Raw genomic sequence first — 17,233 nt, 5'->3', positions numbered from 1 at the left:
GGTTGGCCCTGCCACTGTTTCTTGAACTGAAGAGGATGCAAAAGAATCGCAAGAAAAAAATTTATTCTGTGAATAAATACAAGGGATGTGTTAGCTTTGAAAAAAAATCCTACTTTCTCATTTCTAATATGTTCACTCCCATACAGATGTTCCCTATCTCCCATCCTTTGCCCTGTTATGAAATCCTTTTCTTCCGTGTGCTTTGAATGCTGTATCCTGTAGATTCACCTGAGGATCTGCACTGTAGATCTGTATCTAACCAGTAGGTCAGGCATACTGTGCATTTAGTGTGACTGTGGCAGCCAGTTTGTTCCTGCTGTTTCTTTTTATTTGGTATTAATACAATTTTTATATTGAAGAAATGAAAAAGTATTTTAACGAGCTGTGCATCAGATTCTGAAAGAGATTTCAAAATTTCTTGTTTCTTCCTTGTCAGGATGTGAAAGCAGTCTTGACACACTCGATCCAAAGTGCCCTGCACTCCATTGGAGGAGTTCAGGTGCTTTTCCCTCTCTTTGCACAGTTGGACTATAGGCAATATTCCTCAGACCACATTGATACAACTGTTTGGTGAGTGCATGTACTTGCAGTGTCCTGGGCTTTGTTCCTTTGAAGTAAATTACCTATTGCTTTATCAAATGGCATAGTAGTTTGCATTGCCTTCTGCAGCAATGTCTAACAACAAAAAAGTTACATGCGGGACCTCAAAGTGATGTACTTCTTTGCACCAAGTGTTCTGTGAAAGCTCACAGAGAATCAGAATGTACACATACTTTATACTTGACAATTTTTTTTTGTGTAACAGCATTATGGATAATTCTCTTTAGCTTATTCCTGTAATGGAGAGAATTCACTGGGGAAGGCTTCAAGAGAAACTCCAGGAAGGGTGAATTTTTCAGCTACATGAAGTCATTACTTGGAATTTTTCTTTGTTTTTTTTTTTTAACCTTCAGATTTTTGGAAGATTCTGTTACTTAGTGTTGCTGCTAGGCTTTTCCTCTGGTTTGAGCTCTGTTTCAACTCCATCCAGCTTCTGAATATCCAGCCACAGAAGCTGATGGAGCTACAAAGCTCCTAAGTTAAAGGGCAGCAGTAAAAGCAGAGGGATTGCTTTTTAGGATTCCAGTGTAATTTGCTCTGATTCATTGCATTTGTAGTTTCTTGACTGTTTAAAGATGATCTGTATCTATATTGTTGCATAGAAGGGATGGTCACAATATTCCTTCAGGTCATCTGTTTGTGTCTGGGTGTGTCCTGAGCTGGCTCAGGCTTGGACATCTCTGTGCTAAGTTGGGGATTTGATGCAGTTGCAAATTGGCCCAGCAATACAGGGGTTTTCTACTGGTTGAAGTCTTGATCAACAGGCACTAGTGCCTTGACAGGAACGTTCCCTCTGACAGCAGCACAACAGCAAAGCTATGTCTAGAAAAATATTTGCTAATCTGATAGTTTAAGAAGTAGAATGGCAATTGTAATTGATCTTGCAGAAGTTTGTAATTGACACACGTAGCAGAGTAGTGCAAACTTAACTGTTGCCTTTTTGCAAGAATTCAGAAGGATTTTGCTTTTATATGGTAATTTCAAGTTAGAGAAATAAGGTAAAGAAGCATTTTGAAGCACGCATTCAAAATTTAGTCTTGTTTTTTGTTTTAAAAATTCTGATTTATGTAACAGAACATTTACATAACATATATCTCTGGGTTGTGTTTTGGGAGTGTTAATTTGGAAATAGCTTGTCTTTTTGTAACCCTTTAGCATGATTTCCTTGACTCTAAACCATGTTTTCCAGTTCTACTTTACTGGCATTCATCATGGAGTTGTTGAAGAACTCTATTGCTATGCAAGAACAGATGCTTTCCTGTAAAGGTTTCCTTGTGATAGGATACAGCCTAGAAAAGGTAGGTCTTCTTTGATGTCTTACACTAATGTTGAATTTTTTTTTGAGTTAAATACTTTTCCTAGGCTGGACTCTCCTTAATCAGATCATCTTTTACAGTCTTCCAAAGCCCACGTTACCAGAGCTGTGCTAGAACTTTGCCTTGCCTTCTCGAAATACCTGAGCAATTTACACAATGGGGTGCCCCTGCTAAAGCAGCTGTGTGATCATGTTCTCCTGAATCCTGCAATATGGATTCATATCCCAGCACAGGTAAAACTGCTTATTCTTATCAATAAGGTGTCTTGTGGTTTATTGATTTAGGAGTGTTGAAACTAACCATTGAGTCCAAAGAATTATGAGTTCTGGCTCCACAGCAGAAGTCATCCAAGAATTATCTTCAGACTCTGCTTTGCTGCATATAGTTGATAAGTTTTGCAGATTCCCAAGGTTTTCTGGGAGTTGGAAAACTTGCAGTGTTCTGCAGACCAGAGTTGTGACTTTTGACCCAGAGTGGGAGGGATGTTTGGATGGATTAGTTAGGAAAAACTCAGCAATTTTTGGGGAGGAAATTATCCTTGTTGTCAGATCTTAAGTCTTGATATAAATTGAAAGTGAGTATTTTTGTTTTGGTGAGTCTCTGTTTTCTGACAGTGAACAACTTCGATCAAAACTTGCCAGCTGAAACCTTCTTACCAGCACTGTACAGTTTGAGAAATATAATGAAATTTTTCATCAGTTTGCAGAGGTTTTAAGACTATGCAGAGAAAATCTATTTCTTTAAGACATTTTGATAGATGAAACATAAGAATTCAGTTGTCTGAAGTGCTGCAATTCAGGTTTTTGTTTTCCTGACTGTTGGTGTAGGTTCAGCTGACCTTGTACACTTACCTGTCGACTGAGTTTGTTGCCACTGTTAACATTTATGGAGCAATCCGGCGGGTTGGGACAGTTCTGTTGGTCATGCACACCCTCAAGTATTATTACTGGGTGGTGAACCCTCAGGATCGCAGTGGGATAACTCCCAAGGGCATAGGTATGTGTGTGTATATATATGGATATGTATATACTGATTTTTATTCTCACAATTTGATGTTAGTTTTAAAAAAGTTTTGGATACAATGTTGTGCTGATTTTGTATTTCAAAATCATCCTTGCAAGTGTTTAGAATAGAGCTGTTGGTTCTTCAGAAATAATTACACTTGAGTGGTTACACTGAATAATTACACTACAGTATAACAGTGTGAATGATGTGCTTTTGTCTGTGTAAGTTTTTTTTTTCACAACCTATAGGAAACTTTCTTCAGAAGTCATATCCTCTGTCATCAGACACCTGTGTCAACTGATACTAGACAGAAGTAGTCAGAGAAATGGTAGGGTGTTTTAACTGTAGAGCTGTGCCTGGGAATATGGTCTTTCTCTGTCATTTTTGTAATTTCAGAGAGAGAAGCAGGTGATGTGAGAGAGCAAAGATGTACTAGGAGTGAGTGCTCCCTAGATGTGTCTGACTTCCTGCCCCAAACTTCTCAAAATGACCAGCCCTTCCTGTTAGTGGGCTGTAAGGATTGTTTTGTAGTATCTTTCATCCTTTAAGAAGCAAAGCATCGTGTTTTCTCTTTTTATTCTCTCGTTCATTTGCTTAGATTTGGAACTCATTTATTGAGCCTGAGGCAAGTGGATGAGTGGGATAGTGTTAGTAGTGCAGTTTAATGGCTTCTTTTGACTAGGCTGGTTTATACTAAAAATAGCTGTTCTTAAACCAAATATGCCTGTGGGCCTATACTTTATAAAACCAGATGCATATGATCACTGTCATTCTTTAGATGGTTTGCTTTTGTGTGATGATTAAAATCATGAGAACTGTGACACTGCAGGCAAATGTAAAAACTATCCCCCAAAATGGATTTGCAACAGTTCATTTGCTTTCTGTACCAAAGCTTTTACTTGACTTTGACACTTGGTTGCACCTGTTTTTTTAACCTTGCTTCTCCTGGGAGCTACTGAGTGTTTGAGTATTTAAAATGTTTTCTTGGAGGTCTGCTTTATGCAGAGATGGCAGAAGCCAGTCCTTTTTGACTTTGAGTTAACAAATTAAGTCATGTCTTTCAAGGTACTCTTTATACATAGCATTGTAAAATTGATTTTTTTATTTTATTTAGCTAACGTATAATAATGGCATGTAGCTCTTCCTTTGAGCTATGGCAGAACTTTAAAAAAATCTATCAACTGCAAAAATTTTAAATCTGGGAATTCTGACATGAAGTTTTTGTATCAGTCTTATTCCTTGCATGAAGTTGGTTCATCATGAGGAAACCTTAAAATCACCACAGATAGGTGAAGCCTTAGTGGAACCTCACTGATCAGACATTTTGATAATAAAAAGTGATAAAATACAGTACTGATTTGTGGTCTGAAACAGAGGGTGGGAAGACTTAGAATTGTGCCTTCTTCATCCAGAAAATGCCTTTTATTTTTGTTTTTGTGAAAATGCAGTGTATGCTAATAGCAACTGTTAATTTTTATTTTATGTATCTACTTTTCTTTTGTAGATGGGCCACGGCCTACTCAGAAGGAGATTCTATCCCTGCGAGCATTTTTGCTGATGTTCATTAAACAGCTAGTGATGAAGGTAGGATAGTTTTAAGTTATGGTAGGATATTTGAGTTTACTTTCATAAAGAAATGCATAACATGCTTTAAACATGTTGAATTCTGTGATAATAAATAAACAGAAAAGCCATGTTAGGTGCTTCTTCTTGTGGCTCTTGCCATGGACAGCAATGCTAAGGTTGCATTTTTTTCGCCTTTAAGCTGTTCTTATCAGAAGTGGAGCTGTTATTAGCTTGAATTAGCTAGAAATGTTTACTTTTGGGAAAACAAGTATTTAATTTCTTGTTGGTGTTTTTGGTTTTTTTTTTACATTAACATGATGAGCTACATCATAAGTGCCTAAAGGCTAAAGAGCAGCATTTGCTGTTATATACTGTGGGTCAGTGAGACAGAGTAGGATAGGAAAGACTATCAATAATTTTCACAACTGTTTCTTGGGCATTAGAGGAATATTGGAATTCAGCAGCTCTATTGCTTATAGGCTCTTCATGACTCTCTCCTATCATAAGTTTTGGTCTCTTTTCTCCCTTCTGTGGGTTGACTTTTCTTGTATTTGAACCTACCTCCCTTTTCCACTCTTCCCCTGTGTTGCTAATAGACCAGTGAGCTCTGCATGGAGCAGTAGCTACCAGAAAGGCTCTGCCCTTAACTCTTCAACTCTTTCTTTAAATTGAGTATGTTGCAATTGAAGTATCAGGGATATTTTAGCTATCAAACTCTAAAAGACTGTCATTGAGTTTTAGATTCATTCTTACTATATTTTTAAAAAATTTTCCATTTCTGTCAAAGGTTTATAACCTGGACAGTTTTGGATAGAATTTCACCACCTTTGTCATGGTTTAACCTCAGCTGGCAACCAAGTACCACACAGCCACTTGCTCATGCACCCAGCAATGGGATCAGGGAGAGAGTCATGAGAGCAAAAGCTTGTTGTGAGTTGTGATAAACACAGTTTAACAGGGAAAGCAAAAGGCACACACACAAGGAAAGCAGAATAAGGAGTTGATTCCCTGCTTCCCATGGGCAGGCAGCACTTTAGCCATCTCCAGGGGAACAGGGCCCCATCATGCATAACAGTGACTTGGGAAGACAAACACCATCACTCCAAACATCCTCCCTTCTCCTTCCTCCTTCATGATGTCACATGGTCTGGAAGATCCTTTTGGTCCACTGGGCTCCCCTGTACCAGCTGTATCTCCTCCCACCCTCCCAGGCACCCCCAAATTCCTTGCAGTGTGGAAAGCAGAAAAGGCTCTGGCACTGTGTGAGCCCTGCTTATTAATAAAAAACTTCCCTGTGTTATCAACACTGTTTCTGTCACAAATCCAAACTACAGCTGTGTGCTGGCTCCTGTAATTAAATTCTACCCCAACCAAAACCAGCACAACAACAAATAGAACATCCACTGAAAAAGGTTGAGGTTGATCCTTTGGCAGGTTTTCTATTTGTACATAGTGGTGCAAAATCCTTTTAGGAAATGAAAAGGCTTGCTTTAAAAAATAAAAGCCCTAAAAGTGGAGAAACCTGCTTTTGCTACCCTCATCTGGTCCTTGGAAACGGTTATTTTTCATTTTATTTTCACAAAAAATACCTCAAGGCATATTGCTGGCATAGGTGCCATAAATGATTAAGATTTCTTCAAAGTTGATAGTAGCTGAAGATGGGCTTCTCCAGTGGAAAATAAGAAGCAAACATAGATATGGGTATAGCTTAGAGGCTTATAATTAAACTTCCAGATCTGCTTTTGAGTCCTTTATGCTACCTCAATTTAATTCTTTTATTAAGAGGAAGTTCTCAGTTTAAACTGACTGTTTCAATTAACAGGTATTACTATAGCAATTTCATATACTATATTGCTATTTATCTTGTTTCAATGCCTGTGTTGAAATTGCCTTAAAATACTTTCATGGCATTCAGCGGGTGCTTTTGGGTGCAGGGAAGAAGCTACCTTGCAACTATGGAGCTATTACAGGATCAAGTGAAAGTAGATTTGTTGTGTGGTACTTGCTTTGTGATATAAACATTTTTTGTAACAATGTTTTTTTCTGGAAACAGCATTCTGTACTTGTAAGGTGATGCTTAAAACCTGTTTGTTTTTAAAGGACTATGGAATAAAAGAAGATGAATTACAGGCTATCCTCAATTACCTACTTACTATACATGAGGTAATTTTTAATTTGGGGGATGTGTTTATGAAGAGTGGCATATTAGTGCCGTTTGTGACCACCAAATGTTTGAATAATTTCAAATATAACCTCCTTTATGCCACAAGATGGCTCTGCAGAGGAAGTATCAAACATTGTCCAATTCTTTAGAGTAGTGTGCTGATATGCCAATATTCTTGCAGTGATTTAAGCACTATGTTCAGTGTTAGATTGAAGTTCATTAAGCCAGTAAGCCAAAACGGTTTCTTATGTTGTTCTACAAACCAATTTACCAAGCAGAAAAACAGATGGTGAGACTGACTTTAAAAAAAAGTCAAAACCTTGTTTTAGGCTGCCTAAGTAATATTTTTTGTTTTTCCACTCCTTTTTATTTTGCTTCTTAAATAAAGCAATAAAATTGAAAACATGCATTAAAAAAATAAAGATATATGTTAATGGCATCTAAGAGAAGCATATAAACTTAATTGGGAGAAAATGTTGGTTACTACTGTTACATCTGCATCTTCATATTTTAGCACCAGGAAAAGGCACTTTATGCCAGATGCAACATCAAAGACAAGGGAAATGGGGACATAAATCTAACTGATCTCATCTCTGTAAGGGTTCTTGAAATGGGTAAAATAAGGAATTAATTGAACTTCATTTCAAGCAGTATAGTTTGTTTTGTTTTTTTTTTTTAAATTTTGCTTACACCTATATTTTCCTTTAATTCTTTGTGCTGGTTACTACTACTTGGTAGTACCCTAGTCAAGCAATTCTACTTTATGTGGGGAAGTGAAAAATAAGACTTGGTAACATCTAAGAGTGAACTAAAATTGCAGAAGCTTTAGATAGCCTTCAGATGAGGATGTGATGTTTCTAATATCTTAGCAATTTGCATGCTCAAGTGCAAAAGATCCATGAATGCTGAATCCCACAATCTAACTGTGAATTCAGAAAAACATCAACAAAAAAAGTAAAATCTAGCCTTCTCATGTGGCTAAATAGTGATAGTGTCTGTAATGTCAGCTGATAATATCATCAGATGAACAGAGTTGTTCAGGAGGATATAAAACTGATTTTCTAATAGAGTATTAGAGTATTTGTTCAAAATACTCTAGAGTAAAGAATCACAGTATTTGTTCAAAAGTGTTGGACAGTGTTTTGTTTTATTATGTTTATTATTATTTATTATGTGTTTTATTGTTTATTTAAAATAAACTTTTGTTTTAATACTACAGAGTGTGAGAAAAGACTCATTTTGTTGTTTCTTAGGTTATTTTTAGCTACAAAGAACTTGGAACACATTAATGAACTGTAGCTTAGAGTGCTTTAGACTAAAAGTATGGAAAAATTTATTAAGCAGCTTGAATTACCCATTTAAGATATTGTCTGTGGCAGGTGGTAGTATTTTTTTCCTCATGTTTTGAACATTTCTCAGTAGAAACTTTTCATTAAACACCACCCTGTGCCCCAGAAAATGTGCAGCAGTTTATTTGTAGCTCCTGTGCAGGAAAGGATTGGGAAATACACATGCAAACAGAGGAGCATGTGTGTGGAAGGAAGTAACATAGTCTAAATTTCCATTGCCTGTAAAATCCTTACATCCCAGATATATATCATCACTGATATATCACTTTTCACCCTAAACAATTAAGTATATATTTGGTAATGTTTTCTTCAGCACTTGCCTTTTAGAGCTATAGTTCTTTTGATCCTGGCCAAAATTATTAGGTCCTTAGTTTATCATTAATCTCCACATACTTTTGCAATATTTTGTAGTGGTTCTTTAAGCTAAAATAGTGTTCTAGTGTATGTGTTGTGAATACAGATTTGTACCTTTTATCCAACAGGATGACAATCTAATGGATGTCCTGCAGTTGCTGGTTGCTCTGATGTCAGAGCATCCTGGTTCTATGATCCCTGCATTTGATCAGAGGAATGGATTACAGTAAGTACAAATTTTTTAAGTGGGAAAAAGGAAGTAGTGTTTTGACCATACCGTTGCTTGCAAGAACTCCCATGAAATCTGAATGGTTCTCATCAGTGTGTGTATTGCAATCATAGACTCCTCATCCTGGGAGATTTTTGGGTCCAGGTGTTCATTTTGACAAGAGGTGCTGGTGGATTTATTATCAATGAGGTGTTTTTTTTAATATTTCCAAGCTGTCAGTCACTCTTAAATAGGGAGTGATCCATTTCAGTCTGTGCATTGATGTCTTCATCTACTGGTGCTCTGTCTTCAGCCCCCAGTTCTTACAGATGTTTTAGAAGTAGACGGGGCCTGACAAAAATTGATTCACAAGTCTTCTGATCCTTGTTAGTTTTCTACCCCTTTTTTTTCTCCTGTGGGACTTTTCCAGAAAAACTTTTTATTTGTTTTAAAGTAGCACTTAGTGCTATGCACTGTTCACAATCTTTTTCCCAACAAACAGAAAAAGAGTGTTCAACACTATTGTGAGAGAGAAGTAGTGGAAGTACCAAATTCTACTCTACAAGTAGAAAATCTGCCCAAGGAGCTAAGTTATGACTTTGATTTTGTCTTGTGGCTCTCAGGGGGTGTTCAAAGTATTGAACTTTCCTAATTTAACAGAAACCTGCCTGAACATAGTAGGGAAAAAAATGGTACAGGCAAACAAATGTAAGAACAATTCCTAGAAGGAACCGGGGAGGTGGGGAATAATAATTCGCTCACTGTGTAGAGGCAGAATCTCATTTCATACATTTAGTTGCATGTATTGGTTAACCCTGTTTATACATATATTTTTTTCCAGTTGCCCTTTCAAGAGACTGCATTCAAGCATGTTTGTAATTGTTTTCTCCCCTTTTAGTGCCAGACTGATTTTTTTTTTTTTAACAATTTTGATCAGATTTGATTTCATTTGTTTGGTAATGTATTACGTATGGGAAACTAATAACCTCTAAATAATAAGGTATTTGAATAACACATTGGGTCTCCAATGCAGTACATTTGGTTTTATTTAACAACTAGCAGTAGGTGCCTTCTTTTTTGTTAACAAGTATATGAGCAAGTCAGCATGAATAGTGAGTCCACAGCGAGAAATCACTTAGTTTTCCTGTCTCATTTGTTACACTCCTTGCTCCAGTATTGTCTCGAGTCACTTAATGGATTGTTTGTATGCTTCTTGATACATCTACTTTTTGCAATTAAGGCATGATAATCTTGAAATTTAAAAATAGTTTTCCAAAGCTTTATAAATATTTGAAATCTCTTAAAATAAAAAATGTTAAGTAACCAGTCTAGTGCGGGGGAAAAAACCAGATGTTTTTTCCCCATGCAATTAGAAAACCCTGATAGTGTTCTGTAAAGGAAAGCAGATATATGGATTCTATTGCTTGAATGGCCAGTGCATCATCGGTTTGCTTATTTGCTTCCTTCTATAGTTTCTGTGGTTGCACCATTCTCCAGGATAAATTGTTTGTTCTATGTAATTGTTTTTTAATCACCTGTAGGTTTTTACCTTTAATGCTGGTATAGAACAATTTATTTATTTATTTAAAATTTATTCTTTTTGGTCTTAGTTCAGGTGTCCTAAGAATTATTTTTGAGCATATAAAAATAAAAGCACTTAACTATTGATGAGTGCTCAGTTATGGATAAGGTCTAAAAGCTTGAAGTCCTTTGAACTCTTTAAGACTTGAAGATCTAAAATGCCGTGCTGTAACATGGAATAGTTTTGGAAAGGCTCTCCAAAATTATTTAAATGAGGTAGATTTTTTCCTTCCCCCTAGTGAAGTGATCCAAATTTCTTCAAAAAATTTATCATACCCTATTTATAAAGGGTAAGTACTGTGCCTTCTGTTTCAATATGATTTCATGGAACATTTGGAAATTAATATTTTCTTTTTTCAAAGAGAGCTTAGTAGTCCACATAGAAAAGTTAAGTCAGATTTCACAGATTTAAAGATCTGTTGAATACTATGAACCAGAGTCCACCTAGAATCAGATAGTGATGTGGCCCTAAGCACTTGACTGTCTAAAAAGTAAATGATGAAAGAAATGGGATGTAGCTGATAAATACATTTAAATGTCTTAAATTTTTATGAGAGGTTTACAAGCACCAAAAGTCTGCATTTGTAATAATAATATTTGTAATAACAAATTCCCATTGACAGAAGACCAATGTGTTTTCTCCACTTAGGGTTGTCTACAAGCTTTTAGCATCACAAAGTGAAGGCATCAGGGTGCAAGCTCTGAAAGTGATGGGATATTTCTTAAAGCATCTTGCTCCGAAGTAAGTACTGATTTGGGTCTTAAAACTAAACCTCCCAAGGAAGGTAGGTATCAAGGTAGGTTGTGACACAGACATTCTATATGTTATTTTGGGTATAAATTATTGGGTGTATATACACACATTTGTATGTAAAGGGGAAAAAGTTGTATTGGAAGCTAAACAGACTTCACTGAATAGGACCTACTCTTCTTCAACTACCCCTCAGTCCATTTGTCCCAAATGTATTTTTGATATGGTGGAGTTGCTTGTTTCTGGCAGCTAGTGTCCAGCCATTATCACTTCTTATCAAGCTGATTGAACAGTTACTTGCAATATGGTCTTCTGCTTTTTAAAGTGACTCTTTTCCAGAGAAGTGAATAGCAAGAATTAAACTGGTGAGATGGAACCCCATGTTACTGAGAACTAGGTTTAATATGTCTCGAGTCAACTGTGATAACTGTTGAGATTGCTGTCCATGGTTGCATTTTTGAGTGAAATGAGGGCAAAAAACCTTTCCTCAGTGCTTATCAAGAAATCCCCAAGGCTGTTTTTCAGCTTTTTGGGCCCATGGGTGAGTGGACCTCATTTATGGAAGAAAGGTGGCTGCCTTCAGGGAATGATTTGACCTTTCAGAATTTTAACACTTTCCCTTTTCCTTCACCAAAAGTAAAGGATTAAGGAACAAACAAGAAAAATATCTTACCAGTGATTTTGTATTTCTTGAGGCACACGTTTTAAACTTTTTTTCCCCTAAAGCAAATGGAATGCGTAAGTTTATTTCATCTTTCTCTACCATTTTAGGAGAAAAGCTGAAGTCATGCTTGGACATGGATTGTTCTCTTTGTTGGCTGAAAGGCTGATGCTTCAGACAAGCTTATTCACCATGACCACGTACAATGTCCTGTTTGAGGTAGTCATACACTGTAGTTAGGATGCAATCTTTCTAATTACTTGTAAGACATTGTTAGAAAATTGCTTACATATTTGTGCTGATACGTTCCAGATGACATTAAACCATAGTGTGATGCAGCTGAATGCTGCTTTTTTCCCCCCCATAAAGCTCACTACTTTGGATTTACCCCCTCCTTAACTTGGTTATGCTCATTATGAACAATTCTAGATAATGAGTAACCTGTATGTCTGAAGCAGATGCTCATGGAGATGTGGAATTTTATTATAGCAATGATCTTGCCTTAGGATAATTGCTTTGGTTAGATTAACATTCATCTTCCAGTGTATTTTAAATAACAGTATGCACTTAAGAGAGAAATAAAGAAATTAGGTAGCTTATAGAGCTTTAGAAACAGGATGAAACAAATTATCAAGAAAATTAATGGGGGTTTTTTGGGATGGTTTTTAGAATGATGATGATTGTGCTGCATCCAACTATTTTTCAGTAAGTTGTCTTCATATACATTGATATGGCATCTTCTTTCTTGCTAGATTCTGACTGAACAGATTTGCACTCAAGTAATACATAAACAACATCCTGACCCAGATTCAACGGTGAAGATACAAAATCCTCGTAAGAATGATACACATTTTTATGTGCTACCTAAAGAAAAGTCTGCTTTTAAAGAATGCTACTAATGAAAAAGTTAATTACGCTAATTACATCAGTCTTCTAGTCTCAGTTTTATAGTTTTTTTTCACTCTAAAAGAAAGATAACTTGTATTTAGTTGGAGTTATGTACAAAGTATGTCTCTATAGCTTCTCAAAAGACATTTTATGTGTCTGTAGATCATAACTCGCCTGTTTTGGTGGTGCAGTCATGTTATGGAAAGGTTTTTCAAGACATGGATGCACAGGATAATTTGATTTAATACATGTTAAGATTCCAGCAAAATTCTGAATGCATTATTTAGTGATGTCAGACTAAATTACCTGAAATAAGGAAACACCTTTCATCTTAAATTACATCCAGTATGACAATGCTAGGTGGAAAATAGGAGAAATGTGTCTGTTCACTGTTTTGGTTAGCTTACTTTATTGGAAATACCTTGATATGAAACTTCAGATGTCTTTTGAACTTAGAGAAAATATGATATCCTTTCCAGAATCATGTACATTATCAATGTGCTCTGTACATAGTACAATGGACTTATGATAGCTTTGGGAGTTAACTTTTTCCTGGAGAAATAACAGATTTTTCTCTTTTGTAGCTGCTTTGTCATTAAATGTAGGTCACAGTTGTAGGTTTACTTCAGGTGGAAAATGGGGGAAAAGAAGCAAAGCAGATGCAGAAGAAAGAAATCTGGTTGCATTGTGCCATTTTCCTTCTAGTAAATCTATATGAAGCAAGATGTGAGCATGTCTCTATTGCTTTCTCCTAAGATTTTTGAAGTTGACAGTCACTGCTGTGGTCAGTATAAACTATATAGAGACTGAGTTGATTCTGAAATTATTTAGGTCTGATAGGGAGAGTGACTTCTGGAGCCCCTTTTTTAGATCATTGCTATTATCAAATAAGGAGTTTCTCTTGAAAAAAGTTGTACAAGATGAACTGCAACTATCACAGTGACTGTGTTCAAATTGCACCCTACTTAATTTACAAAGTTGACTTCTTTTAAAGTAACAAGATAAGTCACCCTCCCCACTGCTTCAAAAAGTGTGATGTACCCTCAGTTTTGACCTACTAAAATACAGAAAACGTGACTATAAGAGATAAAATTTGATACTAGGAAGTTTTTTTGTAACAGAAACTGTTAAGTTTAACTGGAAGTTGGTCACATTCTTTGAAAATTCAGTATTATTAAGGTTGAGCAAAATCTCATAAGGTAGAGCACTTTTCTCATAGGTTGCTTTTCTAAAGGATGCTTTTTATGTGAACCTCATGTAAAAATGGTTCTGACAGGTTCTGATAGCTTATAAATTGTCATGCAGTAATATTTGTGTTGCTTAAACATGGTAATTCAATGAATTCTGTTTACTTTAGAGGCCTTCAAATCCCCCTGATGCGTGACTAGGCTTGAAAAGTATTGGAAGAAGGGATTTGTTCTACTTAAACCTTCTCCAATAGAGATGTGCTTTTTCTGAGTATAAAACTTTGTCGTGTCACTTTCCTTGTACAAACACTGTTGGAAGAGGCCTTGTGTTTTATGCTATGTTTAGTCCTAATATTTTGTTACTCGTGAACTGTTTTACAGAGATTTTGAAGGTTATTGCAATCCTGATCCGTAATTCTCCACAGTGTCCAGAAACTCTGGAGGTCCGGCGAGCCTTTCTCTCAGATATGATTAAACTGTTTAATAACAGCAGAGAAAACAGGAGGTAAGAGGGCTTGCTCTATGCACGAGTATATAAAGTAAAGAAGGTTTCCTAGTAAATTAAACTCATGTGGGCAGATACAGCTTCATTGCTGTTTCAGCAAATTCTGTACTCTAGCGAAGTCTTCAGTATGAAAAATTAGAGAAGCTTACATGTAGCAATTTTTTTAAGCATGTTGGATTCTTGATTTAGCTGTTGGATATATTTGTAAGTTATATTTTAAAATATGATTCAGTAGCATGTGTGTTTTGCAGGAGTTTGTTGCAGTGCTCTGTCTGGCAGGAGTGGATGCTTTCCCTTTGTTGTTTTAATCCAAAGACTTCTGAGGAGCAGAAGATAACTGAGATGGTGTACACCATATTTCGGATTTTGCTGTACCACGCGATAAAATATGAGTGGGGTGGCTGGCGTGTGTGGGTGGATACACTGTCAATCACACATTCAAAGGTGAGATTAATCAAATTTCAGGTGCATTTCTGAAAAATTTTGGTGCTGGTCTTGCTTTTTAGTAACAGCAGGAACACAAGGTGGCGCACCATAGCTATTCATCAACAAAAATACCTTTTAGTAACATCAAAAGGCTGTAAAAAAAATGAGTAAAAAGCAAAGAAATCCAAGTTAAGGCAGATGCTTCAGCTGTTAAACTGTCATGGAATATGGGGCGAAGTACAAATCCTTGCAGTATGAATGAGACTATTACCCTTTGTTCTGTCTGAATTTTGTCATTGTTACAACCAGAGTTACATCATGAAAGTTATTAGCGGTTCTCTGAATAAGGCACAGTAGTACAAAAGGTATTTTCTACTGCCTTATTCTAAACAAAAGAGTGAGGCCAGTGTGGGACTTAGAATTATTCTGATTATCACAATATTTACTTCTAATGAATTAAATAATAAATTACCTATTTCTAAATGCATGCAACTTAGCAGTGTGAAAAGGACATCTGTGAATCCAAAAGATCACTTTATGATACTAAGGAATTATTGGCATTTCTGAGGTCTTGGATTTTGGATTATTTTTTTTCTTAAAAGAGGTCAGACAGCAAGAGACTTGTTATTTTGCAGCTCTATTTATTGCATTCAGAGGTTGATGGTGGATTCTTGAGCTACGGGGAGACAACTGTAGAAATCTATGTAATAAAGATGGGTGAAATAACTTTATTAAACAGTCTAAGTGGAATTCTGGTGCAAAGCACTGAGGGCCACATTTTTTTAAGTCTTACAGAGATCACATTTTAGGTGTCGGAACATTCTTAATATTCTTTTTTGTTGGCTTTGCAGTCTTCAAAAACCAGTTTTCTCTTTTTGCCCAAGATGCAGAGGGCATGGGTGAATTGTACAATGGCAAACTGTAGCCAGAGTAAAGATCCCTAATGTGCTTTTATATAAAACTGGCATAATTTAGCATGTGTGTGATTGCTGGGAATTGTGCCTGGGGAAAGATGGAGAGGTGAATAAAGAAAGACCATCTTTCTGATTGTTATTCAGAGCTTTGGTGTCTTGAATTTAAAAATGAGCTTGTACATTATCTTATAATCTGTAGTTCTATTCTTAGACTCCTTTTGTAAGATAATGTAATGACAGAAATCTCGTTTAAACAGCATATATGTCAGAAAGGTTATATGGATTTTTGGTCACACTCTTCAGTGACTTAATGTGGCTAATCAATGATCTAGAGTTCCTAGAGAAAAAACCCAAGATTTTTTTGTGATGCCATGACCAAATGTCAAGAACAAAACCCCACAGTTTTAGAAAAGACCAAAAAAAATAGATAGAGATAGGTAATGTTGGTCTGGTTTATTAATTTGTATTTTAAAGGCTGTATGTTTTTGTGAAATGCCATAGTGAATGAGAGGATGACCTATTTCAGCCTGTGTTTCTCATTTTTGGTTCCTGGCATGCTGCAATAGAGAGGTGTCCTTGGTTGTAGCAGTAGCTCCCTATAAGTTTTCCCAAGTCTAACTTAATTGACTTTGTGGTCAATATATATCTGTCTGTTCTTCTGGCCCATTTCAGAAGAAGTTGAATGATGGCAACTTTGGAAGAGTGTGAGTGTGGGCAGTATGGTGGTGGAATACTGAAGGACTCATGGAGGAATTCAGTTTGTTTGGATATCTAGTACTAGTTCCAGAAGCTGAAATGAGAATGTTTAAACAGCAAAAGCGGCCAGAAACTAACTTGACAATATTGTTGTGAATGATGATGCCATTATCAAGACATTAAAACTTCACCTTTATTATGCACTTTCCATTTGAACTTTTTTTGTCATCCAATTCATGCAATTAGCCATATAAAACTAGATGATACTTCAGAGTTGCCTGTTAATTACATAAACATAAATTAGGATAAATCACAAAAAAAGCTCTTGAAAAATGTCCTTATAAACAGATAATTATAATGACTTTTTAATCCTGTTAATTTTACTATTTTAAATAGTGTTGTATCCTGTTATACCATTATTGAGATTCATAGAGATTCACACATAACCTGGTATAGGCATAATTCAGTGAGCAAATTGTTCGATGCTAAGTGCATCTCAGATATTTTTGATTTCTAGCATGCTTTCAAAGTAATGTGGGAATTATGGGAGCAAAAATATTTCCTTAACATTAGAAAGAGAATAACCAATTTGGGTTTTTCCTATTTCATCTCTAATTGTATTGGGTTACTGCTTATTTTTCCTTTTTACAGCCCTCTGTGCCGTTCATGCCACTAATTTATAACACCATTCTATGATAAAGAACTAGTACATAAAGGACCAGTGTACAGAATTGGATAGGTTTTGCAGAGCTACACATCAAGATACATGCGGCTGCTATAAAAAGCCAAAGAAACTCAATTGCAATTTTATTGTCCAGTTTGATAGATTTCCTGCCACCTTTGTAGCAGGGAAGCTGTTTGTCAATGTAACCCTCTCCTCCAACAGCTGCACAGCGTTTTATAAGCAACAGTGGCTTTTCCAGCATAATTGCACTGCATTGACTTCCTTGCACTCAGAATTTAAAAGGTGTGTACATGTGTACACCTTTTAAAAATCAAATTTCTTAGTATTACTCATGTATTTTGTTTATGTCTGTATTATTTTTGATGCTTTGCAGATAT

At 36.1% G+C, this 17,233-nt stretch overlaps 1 protein-coding gene across 5 annotated transcripts in view; it reads left to right on the top strand.

Moving 5' to 3' along the window:
- LRBA (LPS responsive beige-like anchor protein) overlaps nucleotides 1-17,233 on the top strand; it is a 367,479-nt gene that overhangs the window by 45,130 nt on the left and 305,116 nt on the right. For all 5 annotated transcript variants that reach the window (XM_086889595.1, XM_086889593.1, XM_086889594.1 and 2 more), the window contains exons 11-22: nucleotides 437-570; nucleotides 1,790-1,898; nucleotides 1,997-2,149; nucleotides 2,744-2,912; nucleotides 4,426-4,505; nucleotides 6,588-6,650; nucleotides 8,483-8,580; nucleotides 10,793-10,885; nucleotides 11,666-11,774; nucleotides 12,308-12,389; nucleotides 14,012-14,135; nucleotides 14,387-14,579. In XM_086889595.1, the coding sequence (XP_086745721.1) occupies nucleotides 437-570; nucleotides 1,790-1,898; nucleotides 1,997-2,149; nucleotides 2,744-2,912; nucleotides 4,426-4,505; nucleotides 6,588-6,650; nucleotides 8,483-8,580; nucleotides 10,793-10,885; nucleotides 11,666-11,774; nucleotides 12,308-12,389; nucleotides 14,012-14,135; nucleotides 14,387-14,579 (1,407 nt within the window). The remainder of the gene's footprint in view (nucleotides 1-436; nucleotides 571-1,789; nucleotides 1,899-1,996; nucleotides 2,150-2,743; nucleotides 2,913-4,425; nucleotides 4,506-6,587; nucleotides 6,651-8,482; nucleotides 8,581-10,792; nucleotides 10,886-11,665; nucleotides 11,775-12,307; nucleotides 12,390-14,011; nucleotides 14,136-14,386; nucleotides 14,580-17,233) is intronic.

The sequence above is a fragment of the Cyanistes caeruleus genome, chromosome 5 (genome assembly GCF_971803275.1).
Source record: "Cyanistes caeruleus chromosome 5, bCyaCae1.hap1.1, whole genome shotgun sequence".
Lineage (NCBI taxonomy): Eukaryota > Metazoa > Chordata > Aves > Passeriformes > Paridae > Cyanistes > Cyanistes caeruleus.
The sequence above is the reverse complement of the archived record's forward strand: the minus strand, read 5'-3'. Positions and strand labels throughout refer to the sequence as shown.